General features: G+C 31.4%; 1 protein-coding gene across 2 annotated transcripts in view; it reads right to left on the bottom strand.

Annotated features, from left to right (window-relative positions):
* The window catches only part of LOC130451649 (transcriptional coactivator YAP1-A), a 141,196-nt gene that overhangs the window by 3,051 nt on the left and 118,354 nt on the right, over positions 1-19,791 (bottom strand). Inside the window, exons 2-4 of one of the 2 annotated variants that reach the window (XM_056790803.1) lie at positions 18,616-18,755; positions 9,368-9,499; positions 3,119-3,385 (exon numbers count right to left, since the gene is read on the bottom strand). In XM_056790803.1, coding sequence (XP_056646781.1) covers positions 3,119-3,385; positions 9,368-9,499; positions 18,616-18,755 — 539 coding nt within the window. The remainder of the gene's footprint in view (positions 1-3,118; positions 3,386-9,367; positions 9,500-18,615; positions 18,756-19,791) is intronic. The other variant, XM_056790804.1, reaches the window with a different exon arrangement.

Below are 19,791 nucleotides of genomic sequence, written 5' to 3'. Positions count from 1 at the left end.
ATATATATATATATTTAGCAAAAAACGTTATTTATATGAATACTATTTACAACAAAAAAGTAATTCCCTATTATTAAAACGATTTTCTTTGTTTTATTTTAATTTCAATCAAAATACGACACTTTGATGAATTTTCAGATATGATAAGGTAAATAAAAACTATATCTAATGATATTCTTATAATTTCTATTATGTTATCGACCAGTGAACATTTGAATATCTTTTCCAGATATCTTCTTATAATTATAAAGTGATCAGTATCAAATAAAGTTTTCAATTTTTCTAGTGCATCGCAGAGCATTATAATATTATTAACAGTCCATTGTTTTTTTAAATTTACGCTTGGATTTACAAAACATTGTCAATGAGATTGACCCAGTGGCTATGAAACTTGTTTATTGTTTATAGCCTAATCAGAATCGAGCTTCATACTTAAATCTGTATCTATTGAGACAATTAAAGTTCGTTTAGTCACTTTGAACATTAAAACTTATAAAATAATAACACATTAACAAGAGTGAAAGTGTATAGATATACAGGGTGTTCCAGGATGCAAAAAATTCGGAAGTAGTGAGTGAGTAGATGACGTGAAGCTTTTAAGATGTTCCCAAAAAATGAATCCATTCTATTCAAATCAGGGGAACGTGGTGGCCATACAAATGGAATTTCCCAACCAATCCATCCATCTATCCATGGGAAAAATGTTATTAAGATGATTTTTGTACATCATTTAGGAGGTGGAAAGGGGCTCCATCGTGCATGAACCACCTGTCTCTGCGAATGTTTAAAGGAATATCACATAACATAACATAAAAAATATGGACCAACTAAATTATAACTCACTATTTCTGTCCACACATTAACACAAAATTTTCCACAACACAACAAACATTTCTTGGAGAACTAATGAATAAATGAATAAACGTTTGTACTACATCCTTTCAAAGATCATATCACTGGCGTCAGAAAAAAATTTGCATGGCCACCACGTTCCCTGGAATTAAACACAATGGAATAATTTTTTGGGGGTATCTCAAAAGGTATATGTGCTACGCTCAAAGACCGAAAACAACTAGTGGCCGTTTAAAACATCTACAACGCGTTCTGTGTGCCTTGCGTTTACCAGGACGCTGTTCTGATATAGTCAGAACCCGAATGAAATTACTTTAGATTTAAAAGACGTCAGCTCATGTAATATGATGCTGCTTATTAATAATCATTTGGAAAGAAAATAGTACAACACTCATTATTTGAATAAATGTTTAATGACACCTTTTTTACATATCTTTTATATCCATATAGTCAATAGTTAATATAAATTATTAACAGTCGTTTTAATGTAAAAAAGTATATTACTGAAATCAATCTTCACCCATATCCACCTATTTGTTTTTGTATGAGGAATTGTTGTGGCATTGTGAATTGCATTGAACTTTATGTTTGACGCAGTTAGGTTAGGTTGAGTTAGGTTAGGTTAGGTTAGTTATATACGAATTACTTGATAGAATAAACTTCCATTGTGACGCTATAAGGTAGAATTTTGGAACGCTCTTCCAAGTGCAAAAAAATATTCTTCGTAGACTCCGGAAGTGTGTAGAAGTGCAAAGTGCCTAATCCCACCATCTATTATAATTTTTTTTCCACATTTAAATTTTTTCCTTATGTAACACGATGTTCGACAGTATGCAGTTCAATGTTTAATTGTGTTTTAATACCTCCTGTAAGTTTTTCAATAAATAATTACAATTTCTGATAATTTTCTTCAGAATTTCTCTTTATGGCGAACGGTTTTCTTGGTATATACAACGATCTAAAAATCTACATATCTTGTAAACTATAAATATTATCGAGTTAAACAAAAAAAGTACCTTTTTGTAAAAATATCTTTTGAAAAATTCATTTTTGCTACCTTTAGATTGTACAGGTTGTCTCTCTAAAAGTTACGGATTGTTAACCATTAGCATGAGCCGCCGCTGGCCTTCAGATAGTAGTGTAGAATTATTTATTCCGTCATACACACTACGTAAGCATCTATTAAAAATTCATAATGTTCGAATGTATAATTTAGAAACTTGATTATAAGTTCTGATTTCGCAACTTTAAATGCCTATAACTCAGAAACGAGGAGTCGTATGAGAAAATTATTTTCACTTCATCTACTCATTCACGAATTTTTTGCATCAAGTTGATGGTAATGTGAACCACAATAATTGAAATTTTTACTGTATTAGAATTACAGTAAACGATAAGATTTAGCCACAGTAACTAATTTAAATGACGACAGCCAGATGGCCCAATGAGAAATATCCTCTAGCTGACGTCATATGGCAATTGTGAAAATCTAATTTTAAAAATCTACATTTCCTCACAACTAAATTGAACATACCAGTCACATTATATGTTCATTAATCATTTGCTTTGTAAAATTAAATAATTTACATCATAAACACCAATTCCCTAAAAAATTAATGACCAAGCGACATTCCTTAAAATTCTAAAAACTCCCAAAAACGGGTATTTCAATGTTAAAACTTTATATCTACCAGTGTAAATTTTAACTCAACTGTTCCACTAGATGTCCACCCTATTATTTATTATAATCGAAATTGATCATTATCAAACCAAGAGTTGACAGGCGCATGTCTAGAACTACATCGTAGGTCCCTTTTGGAGATAAATAATTGGAACTTCTTATGAACTTGGTTCCAGCAAGTCGGGTGTGCTGTTTATAAATAACGCGAGGGTTAATAATATATAGAAAATACTTTTAACAATAGAATTATTTTTTTCTCATGAAGTGATCTTCAGGTTTATACCAATATGTTTTTTTATTTGAGTTATTTAAAACTAAATTTTTATAGGCATGAATATGAAAATGCTTGAAATTAAATAAAAACAACAATTTTATTTTTCCTTGATGTTTCGTCACAACTTAAATTTTTAAACGAAACCATAATATTTGACAACCAACTATATTATGTAGATTGATAAATCTTAAGTTTTGTCACAAAATAAATTTCTGAACGCAACCACAAATGGTTATAATGGCTATAATGGTTGTTATAATGAAACTAAAAAATTTTGAACCCCACTTTCTACAGTTTTAAGTTTTACTTACCAAGTCCACTATCGCCGGACTCCTGGCGTGAGTGATCAGTCAGACTGGATAGGAAAGGGTCCATAACTGGTAAATCGCTAGAACTTCTCATCATGATTTCTTGTTGTCGCCGAATTTCCTGTTGCCTCTGTTTCAAACGTTCTCTTTCCATTTGTAGCTGCTGTAACCGAATTTGTTGAGCTTTTGCAGGTGAAGAAGATAGCGTTGGAGTGTGCCACGACGTACCAATAATGTTACCACCCGATGTACGTTGCTGTAAATGTGTTGCTGAAAATAAAAGTTTTCATTAATTTAAATTGAAAACTTATTAATCCATGTATTTCAAATATATAGTTCGAAAGAACTACTGTAATATAATGAATTTATAATATAACAACTGATTATACGAGGTTTAATCGAAAAACACGGTGAATTATTTAATCAGAAACAAAATACAAAAGTGACAGAAAATGTGGAATTTATGACATTTGTGAAAGATTTTATTTGAAATCTTTTTCTTTTTCTCGGACGCGGCAACAATGTTTGCGAAAAGCTAGTGTTAAATCTGATGATCTGGAACTTGTTAAAAACTGGAGTATCAAAAATGACATGCAGCACGTGGTATTGTTATGAGAGTGCCATTTTGTAAGGTCTCTTTATTGGCAGATCGTTTTTCGCAAACGTTCCTCAATTGCCTGTTTAAATGAAAAGGCTTTTTCAACTTTTTGCACGTTTTCATTCCATTCCTCGCTCTTAGCTGATCCATTTCTTTTCAAATACGATCTCACGATGTGGCTGTAGTAGCAGCTTGACAAGTTAGAACGCCGTTCAAACATGTCACTACTTAAGATTATATAAATTTGTAATGTTGTAGATATCACTTTTATTTTGTTACTAGCCACTTTTTAATACCCCGTATGTTGTATTAACACGAGTTCAACCATATCTAATATTTGAGATTTATTTTATGTATTTAGGCCTTAAATAAATAAAATTAAGCCGAGCTTGTATTTGAAATGAGATTCCACTAATAGAAAAGTAGAAAAGGGACCATTAACTTGACAAAAACGGTATACCTGGCAACATTGCAAATTTTAACATAAAACCTACGTATCCCAAAATAGATATAATCAAAATTTTGTATATTCCGGACTTTTATTCCTTTCTGGTTTTAATAATAAACCAAATAAATTATTATATCTTTTTTTGAAAAATCGAAATACGTATTTGAACAAAATTTGAAAATAAAAACTTGAACAAAGAAAATAATTGATTTAATTTTTAGTTGATTCCAGCTCCTAGAGGTTATGAAGCTTTTTCTTCATATCTTAGATTGGTAAATTTGAAAATATTTCACTACAATAGCTTTGAAAAGTGACATATTTTTTATGGCTCACTTAATTTCAAAACCAAATATTGCTTATATTGTGAGATATATTAACAAAAATCGATAAAAACTTGTTGTGGTTATAACATTTTGAAATGTCTGTTCATATTTAATAATAAAGTTACATACAGTAGAAATATTAATAATACGTTGGGAAATCAATTAAAAATAAAATTAACGTTGCTAATAAAATCATCATCTAGTGAAAAACCAGTCGAACTCTATATTGAAATGGAGATAGAAACTGCACCATATGGGAAACAACCCTCAACGTCTACAACTAACATAATGGATTTGTTCCAACATCAACTAGAATTTTGAATAAAACCTTTAATAGAGATGGTGTTTTTTAGTTTTATATAGTAAGTTTTAGAAGTATTCTGAGATAGTTTGGTCTTGTTTGGTGATGTGGCGTTTTTGAGTATATTAACCAGAGCCCTAAACATATTCAGTACGGGCATGAGACTGATTTTTTATTCCAATTAGTTCCACGTAAATTCAAAACTCACGACAACATACATTCTAAAATGCAAGTGTTGGAGAAAACATCTAGAGCTTATCTCATATACCAACAAGATTTTCAATTAAAATGAGATTTAAAAATAACTCGTTATTGTGTATGGTGGAGATAATCTTTTGTTGCGAGCATTAGTATAGATTATATAAATATTTACTGTTCCAAAACCATAAAATATAGGTAAGGCAAAATTAGTAAAATTAAGTAACATATTTAATAAATTTGGTATTTTCATTTTGGTTGAAGTTAATAGTTTTTACCCAATAAGATAAGTTAATTTTTTCAGTTTATGATCTACGAACCTAAAAAAAATATATACGAACATATTATTATTATTATTATTGGTGAGGTATATGACATTTGCTTAAGTTCTTAGTGCCTTGGGTTAAAAGAAACATTTGATTTATGTTAACTTAATTTGATTTGGCACATTCTCAAAGATAAATTCCATATAACCATATGATTAGGATATCTTTCGTAATTCGTACTATTAGTCGAAACTTGATGTCTACTTGTCTTCTTTCAGTATCTATGTCTTTTTATGTAAGTTTCTGGTCAAGATGGAACCTAGATATTTCGTTTCCGTAACTTATGTAATTCGTGCGTTGTTTATAGTTACTGGAAAAAAAATTTCAGCGCGTGGTAAAGTTGACTTGCACTAATTTGATGTTGATCTGTGTTCACCACTTGATATACCATTGTTTGAGTGAATCAAGTTGATTTTGCAGATATTCAAAGGCTTATAGTGGATCGTCACTAAGCAAATGTGGCTATTACGATGTTGTTGCTTTTCAATATATCTAAAAAGAGTATATCAGGAAGAGTAGTGGTCCCAGGACACTTCCCTGAGGAACGCCAGCTTTTATAAGATAAAAGTGATCACGGAATTGAAAACTTTCTCATCTAAATCTTCGTAAAAATTAGTGGATGCGATGGAAAAATTCATAAGTTAATATATAAAAAACTACCAACTTTATCTAACCTAAAAGACTAATCACCAATTACAATTAGCAGTGAATTTAATTATCTTATTTCTTCGTGAGCTTCGGCATGTAATATTGAAAAATGATTAAAAGGAAAATTTTTGTTTCCTCAGATATTAAATTTATTAATTTGAACTAATAAACAATTGTTTATACCATTTAATAGTGCTGCTAGGCCATTATTCTACGAAGGTTGCAATTTTTTTATTACACTGCCATGCACACATATTGGTTTAGTAGCATTTTACCGCATTATATTGACAAATATGGTGTGTAAAATTTCTTGTAATAACGTTTTCCAATACGGAGGAATGCTACTTGATTTAAAGTTAATTAGTCTCGAAATCGCGAATCGAAACAATAAGAAATTTGATTGGTAAACGAAATACATCGATGAATTTTAAGTACGTGTATCGAGATTTTTTCAAAGATAACGTCAATACAATTTTATAAAAAAATATTTCCTGTTGTGTGAAGAATTTTTACCTCATTATCACATTTTTTTTTAATAATTAAGCCAGATATTACGGATATTACAGAATGCATATGTCCGTATAATTATTTACATTTACATTTTTTGGACAAAAATAGTTGAAGAAAGTTGTGGAAGTATTTTTGAAAATTATTTTTAACAATTTACCTGTATCTGGTCCCCTGTAAACTATTTATAGTGTATGGCTATCTCATTGAAGATAATGAAAACAAGAAACAAAAAACTTTTAATGTTATGATGAATGTACCACAAAAATATTTTTCGTTTGTCACTAAATTCATAGTTTTTTGTTTCTTATTTTGGGTTCGTTACCCAAAAATAATAGGTTAGAAGTTAGGAAGAGGTTTTTAAGGCGCGTTCCCAATTGCAACAAAACCGCGAGAAGAACGCTACCATGAACAACATCGTGTTTTTGTGTTGACGTGAAAATGCTTTCCACAACGTAACAACGTGGTGTACATCGCAAGATTGAACCGTCACGTTATAGTTTTTCCAATATCAATTGCAGAAGAATTCGTTGAATATCTAACAAACCGTCAGTCCACGTGGACTCATCATCTCCACTGTTTACTAATGAAGACATCGAATCGTAAACATAAATGCATTTCTATTGGCCGAAGCTGTAGGAAGGCGTATGTACACAATTTCTTCAAAATATTCCTGCCAGAAGTTCTAATAGGCACATAATTTATCTAAATGAAATATGGTTTTATAGACTCGATGTAGTTAATTTCGGTTGGGTTGACAATAGTAAAAATTGCTGTTTGAATGGACCATATTCTAAAGGGAAACGCATTATAATCGTACACGCTGGAAGCAAAGACGGTTTCTTGACTAAAGCTGTATTAATATATGCTAAAAATATTAAAAACTGTGCTAGATATGACAGCAGAATTATTTTACTTAACATTTCACCACAATCAGTAATCGTTATGAACAACGCATCTTACCACTCGCGGCAACTTCTAACCAACAAACAAAGAATTAAAGGTCTTAAAGTTTATTATATTGACAAGTTATACAAAGAACAGGATCATACTCTTCTCAGAATACCTTACTATTATATATTTAATCCTATGGGCTTAATATGGGCAAACGTAAAATCAGAATTACGAAAATGAAATCAGTCTCCAAAACTGAGTAAAGAAATTGTAGAACTCGTAAAGAAGGTTCTAGCAGTAGACCGCCAAGAGCTTTGGAAAAACTGTGTTGAACATGTTATCAAACAAGAAGATGAGTATGTGGTATTACCCTATTTACAACCCATTATAATTCAATCAAATGATGACTCTAGTTCAGACGATTCTGAGTACAATGATTATTTATACTTTAGAATTGAAATGTTTTTTGCCGTTTGTTTAATTTGCAAAAAATTTATTTTCCTTCATTGTTTTTGCTTTAAAATTACGTTTTCCAGAAAAATAAAAACGAATGTGGTACAAAAAGTCCTCACTTCACGACTAGTACCCTGTTTAAACCAAACTCCCTTACATACAGGTACATTTTAATCGTCTATTCACATTTTATAATTTAATATTCAGTTGTAGCAAGTTAACGAGGTATAACAATGATTTTTTCTAAGTTCCAAGTAGGACTACGATGAAGTGCGTTTGTCTAAATAACGGCGAATAATGCCGTCCAATTAATAATGATTCGATTGCCTTTTTAAAAGTATTTATAAAAATAATAAATTTATAAAATGAGGTATATACGCCTATGGTAAATCAAACAGAAGAACTGTACCTTCGAAAGCAATGTATAAACAGCTATATGATTGTTTTAGCAGTTTTATCTCTTCGTTTTAGAAGAATAAATAGTTTGGCTTGTACTTTGTGCAAAAAACACAGTTTGGTATTTTGTTATATTCGATTTTTTGTACTTGATTTGGAAAGGACAGGACATAAGAGGTAACTTAACAGCTTCCTGAGCTGTATAGGAGAAAATAACTTTTGTGGAATGCAGATGCAGAAAACAGATATTATAATCAAATTTTAAAACACGATGCAAGGACTAAGAAGATGAAGATCTCTGGCAATTAAAGCCATCCTACATTCTAAGGAGTGGGATAAACAGATCAGCTGTAATTACTGGGTTCTCCATTATGGCAGCAAGAAAGGGGGACACAATAGATCCTTTGAGACGCAGTGTATACGAGACCCCTAATGCATTCATACATACATACATACAAGGACTAAAATATTTTCTGGCTTCTACTGTACATTCCGTGTCAGCTCAACAGAAAAAAATAATGAAACTTTGAACTCAATAATGAAGTATTAGAAAATATGATCGCGGCTACGGCGTTTGGTTCGTGGTTTCTTTGCAAATGGGGACGTGCCTTTAGACAACCGATCAAACCTCAATTTCCAGCCAATTACGTCTCGAGAATTTTATAAGCAAAATAGATGTTAATATTTTCTTTCTAGGTAAGTAATTCGAATCAAAAGTTTCTTGTTCTTCTTTTCAAGGAAGAATTAGGCCAACTAGTCAAACAACAAATTGCAAATTATTTTGACTGTTCGTTACATTGCATTTTATAAAATATCATGAACTGTTATAAGTATAACAGTCATTAATATCAAGAAGAAAATAAATAACTAAACATTTTGAAAATTAAGTTTTGAGCAATTTTTAAAGAAAAAACTAATCCTGCCCTTCGAAAAAATTTTCGAAGTTAATTTAGCAGCTGGAAATTAAAAACAAGAATGATTCAGTCTTCAAATTCCATAAACGTTAAAACATCGAGTATTATTATAAAATGATTATTCTAAATAGTTTCTTTTCAAAAACTTCCAATATTTTTGTAGGAACAGTTTATGAACTATTCATATGAGGCACATAGTTCGATTTCCCCCATAACTAATAAAAAAAATCGAAAGTTAAAACTTACGAATTCTAGGATCGAACCACGAAGTTGTACGTGTTTGATGGTTTATGAAATAAACTTCCCCTTCGGGAGTTTGTGCCTGCTCCCATCCTTCAGGTAACGGCCCTAAATCTACATCTGTATTTACTTTGGCAGCTGTGGAAAAACAATTCCAATTAGAATCATTCTGTTTTTCAACAAATAGAATAATAGAATGAAACTACTGCCTAACAAAAAAATTGCAAGAGCTATTATTACATTTGAAGGATAGGGTATTAGCTTCAAGCGACAAAATAATAGAGTTTACAGGCAAAAGCTTTGGTGCAATCAAATAATACATTATTATATGGTTGAGGAAAAATTAATTTCAGTTTCTACTAGTTTTCCAAAGATAATTTATTATTAAACTTTTTAAACATCAATCAATGGTACATGTTTCGATCTGATCTATGACCTTTCGACACCGTAGGACTTGTGAGGTTTCTGTGTTAAAAACTGAACCAAGTGATTTTAGCAAGCCTCTTATGAAGTCAGGTTTAGGTTATTAACAGAATTTTGCAAAAAGAGCAGGATAAATGATAGTATAGTTTGATAGGGAAGAGTGAATGCATCAAAACATTCCAAATTATTCCAATTTTTGAGTCACTAAGGATATATGTGGTCTAGCGTTGTCGTGATGGATAATATCGATATTAATCAGTTTTTGCTATTTTTTAACAACCCCCTTCAATCGCATCAGTTGTTGACAGCAGATTAATAAATCAGCCCGGCTCGAGCAGCTCATGATAAACAGTTTTCTTTTACACTTACCAAACAGTAAGCAACAATCGCATCAATAAGTGATAAGTGATTCAATTCGTATTGTTCGTAATCAGTTGTTTTAAAAATAGATCGATCTCACTTCGTTTCAGTAAGTAGACACAAAATGGATTCTCTATAATACGTAGTGCGGTCCATGAAATCTTAGCACAACACTAAAAGAAAGATTATAGATAAAAAAACTGTGATAATTTTTCCAATTTTCTTCCTTTATTACCACACACTTTTGAAAAGGTCTGACTAAAGCTTCTATGCCACTATAAAAATATGATTCATTTCCTATTTAATTTCATCGTCATCCTTTCCCCCTTAACTCGGCCTTTAACTCTGCGAACAAAAAATTATCAAACGGGGCCAGCTCAGGTCTTTATAGTGGGTGTAAAATATCATTGAGTCACAGTCGTGTACAGTAGGAAAGCGAAGCAGTATGGACTGGAGCATTGTCATGAAGCAAACGCACACCTCGGCTGATTTTGTCCCGCCTTTTTCGATAATCTTATGACGCAACTGCCTTAGTAAGTCAGAGTAATATGCCGCGTTCGCGGTTGTATTTGATTCCGTGTAGAATACCCTCGCAGTTCCAAAATACTGTAGCCATACTTTTTTGGTGTTTTTCGTGATTTTTGCTATAGTGGCATCGAGTTCTCCTTTCCGATGCCTCCGATGGAATCTCTTTTGGATGCTGGATCATGGTAAATGACCATGATATAATTACCCGATACAATTGATTGGATTACACTTCTTTGGTTCTCTCGGCAAAGCTCTAAAAATCGCCCACAACATTCTACTCGACGCTCAAATTTAAATGCCCATGTAGGATCCTTAGAATACTTGTTTTGAAAATGCCGGTCTGTGCTACAACTTAGACTAATTTTTCATTTTTGACTGATGAGCACAAGCCTCCATTTTGCTGTTTATGTTTTATAACAGCGCGAAACTCAATTTTAGAAATTTTTCAAAACAACTTGACTAAATGGTCGAGCTCTACTAAAATGGATCGAAGTAGCATGTGGAAACTTTGTAGGAAGTTTATTGAGACTGACGCGTCCATAAATATTTCTGCGAATACGATCTATTCACTGTATAAGGTCAAGAATTCATGGACTTCATTACGTAGTTGTCGATGAATCGAGCTCCTTTTGTTGTATAGTCGATACTTACTTTCGTAGCGGTGTCATGACATGAAATATGTCAGTGTTCCATCAATAATTGGCCGGCAAAGACAAGAAAACTGTTTTTAACACTAGCACCTATTTTCGACGATCCTGTGCTGCAGCAAAATGTGACGAAGTGGCCTACGGGAATCTCCAATGTTGAGGCAATTTTTGAATGAACAAACGAATGACATGACTTTTTACTATACACTGTAAGCCACTAAATCTTCTATAGCATGGCTTTATTGAATAAGCATTACTAGAGGTATAAAACTGCTAAAAAGAACCGAAATTATTTTTCCCTCAATCTATTTTTATTAAGAAGTGTATCCTTTCAGTGCCCACTAAGTGAAAATGGTAATATTTAATGTGAAACTATTGTCGCATGTACGGGGAGCGTTCCAGAAAGAGGAAATAATATTTCTTCGATGAAATATCAATTTTCAATCCGTTCACTTTTACCATGCATAGTTATTTGTTTAATTTAAAGAACTATGGCACTATAATGAACAAGTTGAGTATAAAAAAATTTGATAAAATTATGTAGTAACTTTCAACCGAAGTTTTACCTTAATTTTGAATTTGTTTCAAAATGGCGTTTATAGCTAAGTAAAAACCTTGTTGAAAATATCATACCGAGCCGTTTCAAATGCTCGTGTTCCAATAAAGCCTACCAGTTACAAGTAGTATTCATTTTGTGCATTTTAAATATTGTGTTCTCATCCAGACGATGATACGTTAACTTATTGAAGACAAGACAACTGTTAGATTATTTGGATAAATTTAAATGATTTGTTTGCTTCTCTTTTACAGCCAGGGCTAGATCTAAGAAATTTATTTGTGCAGAAGTAATAAAATAAGAAAAGTTCATGAGACTATAAAATTGAAATAAACAAAACAATAAAAATACAACATTCCAAACAGTTTAAGCTGGTGGTTGATAAATTAATTCAATAAATGTAAGAAATTTGGAGCAAAAACCAATGGATTAAAAATGTCGTCTGTGTTTACAGATTATATCAAAATAATGCGCAAGGAAAAAATCAGAAGCAGGGTCGGAATTTTTTAAATTCCGTTGATAATTTTTTAGGTCATTCCAACACCTACTACTGCTGTATAAAATACGTACTTTGGTTACAATTTCGAAGGTGTAGTTAATTTCGCTAATTTTTATAAACTGTTACGTATCTACATTCCAGAGATTTGATGAATTTGATCCAGTATTTTATCTCCAATGTTTTTGTTATATCTACATGTGAAAATATTTTTATGCCACAGAATGGATACACCACGTAATATATTTTTATTTTTGATTGTACCATGGCTTGTTGGATTGTTTACAATTATATATATAATAATATATTTAAACGATGAAAGCCACCATTTAAAATCGAAATTTTAACTTATAGTCCGGTCTATTTAGACATTCGAAATTACATAAATTCCCATCAAGCTGAAAACCAGTGAAATTGTTTAAAATATAATTAAAATTAAAATTTCAAGGTTCCCCATCATTCCCCTGTGTGGAAAACATTTTATTCAAGATCAAGATGAGGTAGTGTAATTAGCGCGTTTTTTAACGTGGTTTCCCCAGGAGGCCTATTACACTGGTCTGCAGAGATTGAAAAGAGAGAAGCGATTTAAATTAAACCTTGCCTCGTTAGAATCAAACGCATCCTCCACTGTTGGTGATTCAATATTAGAGCCTTGAAAAGGTGTACATGCCAGAGAACAAAACAGTCAGACTTTTTGCAACAACATTTAGCACTACATCCCTTATGTAGATGCAAAAAATTGTGTGTGGTAGAAGTACAGTATGAACGGGTTCTAGCGTATTGTTGACTAACTCCAACCCCAGTCTGTAGGGTCTAGCTGATAACTAAGCCACACTTGAACTTGTTAATATACCCGAAAAAGATGTTGATGAGCAGCAACTGAGGTTGGAGGAAGACAAACTAATTGAACTTGTTTTTTACTTTTTGTATTTTTAACTAAACATGCATATGGGTACTTATCTAAGCAGGAACTTTTTTTAGGAGCTCCGTACATAGAAATAAGAAAGCGAATGCCGTTGGTAATAACTTCTTGTCGAATTGAATTATTTTGATGAATAGGTTTCTGACTGATGTTGAGCTTTTTTTCTGATTTTAAGAAGAAAATAATTTTTTCAGTTGGAGTTGTTTTTATTGACGATTACAATTTTTCGAATCGTTATATCTCAGAAACGATGACTCGTAGGAAAAAAAGTATTGACATGTTTTTTGTAGATAATTTTATGATCTGATGTCTAAGGTTTTTTGATAAAACTTACCGTTTTGCTGAAAATCACGAAAAGCTCATTTTTTTGAACTTAGACCTTGGATAACATTTTTTTCATTCAGGGAATGATGTGGAACTTTAAAATTTTATTTTTAATTATATTTTAAATAATTTAATTGATTTTCAGCTTGAAGGGAATTTATGTAGCCCGGACTATTATTAGAGGAAGTTTAAGCATGTCAGACGGAAGTACTGAACAACTTTTTAGGGAACGAGCCAAAGCGGTTAAAAGTAAATTGTTTTAAATTTGTATACCCTCTATAAAGTGCTAACAAAAATAAAGAACAGAATAGATAAGTATGCAGAGATTGTGCTAGGGTAATATAAAGCAGGTTCTAGGACTAATTAGACAGTTACGGACCGGCTCATTCCCTCGCAAAATTAAAAACCACTTCTTATGTATGCAATATAACTTTTCATACAATGTTCGTAGACTTCTAACAGGCAAATGAGAAATTGAATAGGACAAGCTTATATGAAGTACTTAGCAGACTAGGAATTCCGACAAAAAGTCAACTAATATTTAATAGAATTCTAGAGATCGTGATCTGAAACTTCCAATTATATAATGATAGGACATATTACGAATGTCAAAGTCTTCTGCAGATGACATAATTCTTATAGCTAAATATGTGGTTATCAGGAATATTCGGAAAGAAGCAGAGAAACAGAATATATCCTTTATGTTAACAATAAACAGGCAATTTAAGTTCGGAGGGTTTCTAATACTCACACACAAAGAAAAAGTCCTATACACGGCAGATGAAGACATGTAAGATAGATGGAAAAAACGAATTGGAGATGAAGCATGCTTATTATGGAGCGAGAGTTTAGATGGCTGGGAGATTTTGAGAGACTATGTGAAGATCGATGCTAAAAATGGTACAACAGAAGAAACTAATAGGCAAAAAGACAAGGAGGAGACCAAGGAATAGATGATATAAGTAATATTGGAAGACTTAAAAAATAATAATATTCAGAATTGGAAAGGAACAGCTGTGACGTGGAATAACATAGAAGCATTGAGTGGTAGTACGAAAAATTGAACAAAAAGCAGTTTTGAAGAGAGCTTGAATTGGAGAAAAGCAACTGTATAGTTGGGTACGCATATCGTTGGAAAGAACTGTTTTTAGAAGATTGTACGAGTACATAAAATTTCATCACATCAGTTCACAAATTACTGTAACTCTTAATTTTGTTTTCGCTTGATACGTTCTTGAAGATGCAGTCTGCCACTAACCATTGAATATTTTCTAATGATAAATCTGTGAAAGTTCAACTAGAACGTTTTATTAGGTTTTAATGATTTTCGCCGCTTTCCATATAGATTCACTTATAATTTATGATATCAAAGCAGTAATATTTTGACTTTCATCGTTTATTTATCTTCATAATATAGTGTAAATGATAATTGAACGTATAGAGTTCCAAAACAGTTGGAATAAAACAAAAGTCTACAAAGATAATACTCTTCACCTGACAAAAAATGTCAACAAACAATATATCAGGTTACCAACTAAGTACAACAGTATTGTTAGTTTCAACCATTACTATACATAATCGAGTCACAAACCTAAACAAATCACAGTGGTATCAGTTTCATCCAAAAGTTTATTGACTACCACAAACTAAGCCTTCGATTTTATTGCTATATATTGTAAATACGAGGGTTGGTTGATTCCTTGCTCCGTCCTTGCCCTATTTACGATAAAAAAATTTTTTGCCTGAGCTATTACGGACCTGTGATGGAATACGTTAACCTGATGCAGGAGAATACAGGAATTTACCTGGGCATTTGTCTTCCATCTCCTCCCGTTATTTGAGAACTAAATGGCCATAATCAGCACCTACAATTGTGGATCCCTTGTGTACATTTACTAAAGTTACTCCTCCAAAATATATTTTAGCATGACTGCGTAAGAATGTATCTTGAAGTTTTTCGGCGATGTTCACTCCTTACTCTTCATTTTAATCTTTACATGTGATAAATCCCTGGCTCACCCATTGTTACTAGTCTTCCTTGTCTATAGTGCATTACGTATATTTCATTTTTCTTGTTTGAATCTTTCAACATTCGTGGACACAATTTTTTCACGTTCAAGCCGACAGTAAGTCTATTATGCACCACAAGGTACGGTCAATTATTCGTAAATATTGCAACACGATATCATGGCCTTTTTCAACATCTTTTTATATGGTAGTGGTGCTCTACCTGTATGCTTTGTACACGATAATCTACCACAGTTATACTCTTTACACCACCTTTTTCACTAGGTCATATGGTACTACAGTTTCCTTACTATACTGGCCAAATCTTAGTGATTTTGCGTCTTTGAAATCGAGTTGCTACTGTTTAGATAGATTCAGAATTATCATTTTTTTTGCATGAACTTATACATAATAGATTACAATGTTACGTAATAATAATTATTTTGATTTATAAATAGGTCGGGAGCGAAACAAAGGCACTAGCCGTCGTATTTAACAGTTCCCAAATTTTCCATAAGAATAAGTATCGATTTATGTTTTAAAAGCAGCTGCTATATACCATTATTATAAATATCTTGCTGTCAAGCCTAGGCATAGAAACTTATCTGTAGGTATTAATGTTAATGACACTTTATTGCTTCCATACACTGTCATACTATTTATAAAACTAGCAAAAGCTGCTTTGATAAAACAGCAGTTTATTTTGAAAAATATAATAATTCTCTAATGATATACAGGGTGTTCCGGGACTTGATACGAAAAATTCGGGAGGGAGTAGGAGACTTGAAAATAATGCTATGACAAAAAAAATTCTCTTACGACCTCTCGTTTCCGTTTCCGACAATTTTCTTCGGAATGTCTCTTTATGGCGAACAAAGAGTAACTTTTTGTAGAAAAATCGATTGAAACATTAATTTTTGCTATCTTTAGAGTATACAGATTTAGAATTATTTATTTCGTCAAACACACTACCTGGAAATACGTAATCATCTATTAAGAATTAATAATTTGAATGTATAAAGTTTTGATTTCGCAACTTTAGACGCCTATAACTCAGAAACGAGGGGTCGTATGAGAAATTTCTTCAGTGTCACGGCGTTAGTTACACGTCATCTACCCACTCCCGAATTTTTTACATCAAGTCCCAGAGCACCCTGTATATAAAGTCTTATTTCACTCAATGTTCACTGTTCAAAGTTCACCAACCGTAAAAATTGTTTATAGCATTGCACTAAATATGATTTTTGAATAATATACTAGATAAACATTTTTTCGATATTATAATTCATTATTTCCATGTTTGTCATTAACTTTGTTAAGTGTACTTAAGAAATTCACAATTTTCCTGTTCAAGGTATTTTATTTCTATTCCAACGAAATGCGTCTACAAAACGATGGAATTTCATCATTTAAGGATGGTTTCAATACAAAAGTTTATTATACATTTCAACTTGGAAGGGTTATTTTTGATGGTTTTAACATTTTTAATTCTGTCTGTGTTAGCAATATCTAAACCAAGCTTTAAAAATACTAAACCGACAAGGAAAAATATCTACTCAAACCAAGTATTCTAAATAAGAATTTTCTTTTTTGTCATGCAATGTTTTAGATGTTCATTTATTACTGACTAGTTTGTAACGAGTTTCAAATTTCAAAATTTATGTACCACAATTTAAATAATTATTATTCAAATCTTATTTAACAGCTAAACAACCTAAAAACGTGTAGAAGAATTTTCTGTCTAGCAGCTTACGAAATCAAGGTCAATCGATTTCATTGAGTTTGAGTTCATCAAGTGTAGTAAATAAGTTTTGTTTTTTACAAAATTTCTTTTAGTCATTAAATAGAAAATAAACTTGCCTTTAAGATCTATATTTTTAACTGGAACTATACAGAGTGTTGCTTAGATACTAAATACTAAAAATAAAATTCCCTTAGAAATGAATCGAAATTTTACTTTCTTAGTGAGGTTATGGAAAAACGAAGTTATCAGGCAATAGATTGATCAACTTGACGATTAGAATTTTATGGAAACATTATTATCGAATTGAAAAAAAACTTTATTAAAGGTTTGAAAACAGAAAAGATTTTATATTCTAACCAATCGCAGATACTACAGAAGAAGAAAACTGAGTCATAGACTTATGGTCTTTTTCTTTTTTGCTAATTTAATAAGTGACCGTAGCTTAAAAAACGCTTTACCTCTTTGTAACGGAATCTTAGGACACGATTTTCACCCACTAAAAATATTGAAAATATACGAACTTTTAAAGACTAACGATAATATAATAAATTCATGAATGTTTCATAAAATATTGGATACTGGAATACTGGATCTTCAGGCCTATTATTAAATTCTGTTTTATTATGAATACAGTTTTTAAATAATACAATTAATATAATTCTAACTAAAATCAAATGAAATATACACTACTGTCCAAAAGTGTGAAACACATCTGCTTTTTAATTTCTAATTGTACGCAGAAAATTAGCAAAATAATGTTTGTCGCATTAAAACTGATAAATTGCTAAAGAAATTGGAAGAGAATGTCTGGAAGTTCCAATAAACTATCAGAAAATGAATGTTATAAGATAAATGAAATTGATTTCAATAAATTAATTAATAAAAAGACTAGAATATACGAGGTATTAAAAGACCACTTTGATAATGAAATAAAGTTAAAAAAAGAAACTTATTTTTTTTTAGGTTGTTCTCCATTCAATTTAATTAAATTCAATTCAATACCAATCAATTAAGATGATCTATTTTCTAGAGTTTTGGACGGTAGTGTAATAATATATAAAACTACTAGGAGTCAAAATAGAAGAAGTATCTGTTCAATTTATAATTTAGTAGTACAAGGTTACTAAATTCTACCTTTAGTATTCCCGAAATATTTCTAATAAAAAAATGCCAAATTACTTACAAATCTCATAAACCTTCGTAACAACAACAAAACTACAAATTTATGGGGTATAATACAGACTTACTAGTATTAGAATTAGGCGATTGTGGATGTGACATCTGATGTGCAGTTAATAGTTGCTCGGCACTTTGGTGTTGTTGAGCAGCAGCTTGTGCAGCTAGTGATTTTCTAGGGTCTTCCCACGTCGTTGTGCGTGTCGTGTGACTGTAAGAAAAATCATATAATGAATATATAATAAAAATAAAAAATCAATGCTTTTTTGGTCGATTTACTGCATGAAAAAACTGTTGAATGAGCTATGTGCTTTCGCAAAAGGTAGCATCAGTTAATTGAGCCAAGATGAACATTATAAAAAAACAAAAAAATTATTGTTCCCTTGTACCCTCGTAAATTGCAAATAAATAGACTTTAATTATGAGTTACATTCAATTTCTAACTTTATAACTGCCCCCGTACAATACCGACCTCGTCCGTAACTTCAAGCACATCCTTTAAATTTGTTATGCGGACTTTGGACTACGAGAAGCAGAGTTCAAATCCATCAAGTATGAGTCGCCACCTCTATTCAATGTTCCCAACTACACAACGTTTATAGTAAGACAATCATGATCAGCAGTGTTGTCATTAAGCCTAATATGTCCACGAATCTAATGATTTACAGATAAGTCAATTTTCTGTTGAAACACATCGTGTTCCTAACAAAAAGGAGATTTTTGTAGAAGTTATTATGTTAGTTATGAGATTAATTTGAAAAAATAGATATTATTCAACAAAAAGCATAAATTAAAAGGCGTACGTACCAGAACGAGATGTAAACAAATTATGACAGCCAAAAAAAAAACCTCTTTGTGTGCCAAAACATATATAAAATATTTGTAGAGTTAGAAACAATAAATAAAAGTCAAAAAATTAGAAGAACCTATTTATCATTTTTTACTAACAAATCAATTAAATGTTAATAGACCCTCATTCGTACACATCATTGCTGGGATGGTCTATCTGTGAATTGCACAATATTTTGAATGAATAAAAATAAATTTACATTTTTTACAAACAAAATTTTTATTCTTAGTTCAATTATCAAACGAAATTCGGCCGTAACATATATTAATTGACATAAAAAACACCCATATCAACGAGTTCATTGTAATTTTTTTCGATTACGCGTTTCTTGGCGTTAGGTAGTTAATCGATGAAAATTGTAGAAAAACTCAACTTCAATATACGTCAGGCATGATTC

The sequence above is a fragment of the Diorhabda sublineata genome, chromosome X (genome assembly GCF_026230105.1).
Source record: "Diorhabda sublineata isolate icDioSubl1.1 chromosome X, icDioSubl1.1, whole genome shotgun sequence".
Lineage (NCBI taxonomy): Eukaryota > Metazoa > Arthropoda > Insecta > Coleoptera > Chrysomelidae > Diorhabda > Diorhabda sublineata.
This window is presented reverse-complemented; position numbering and strand designations above follow the sequence as displayed.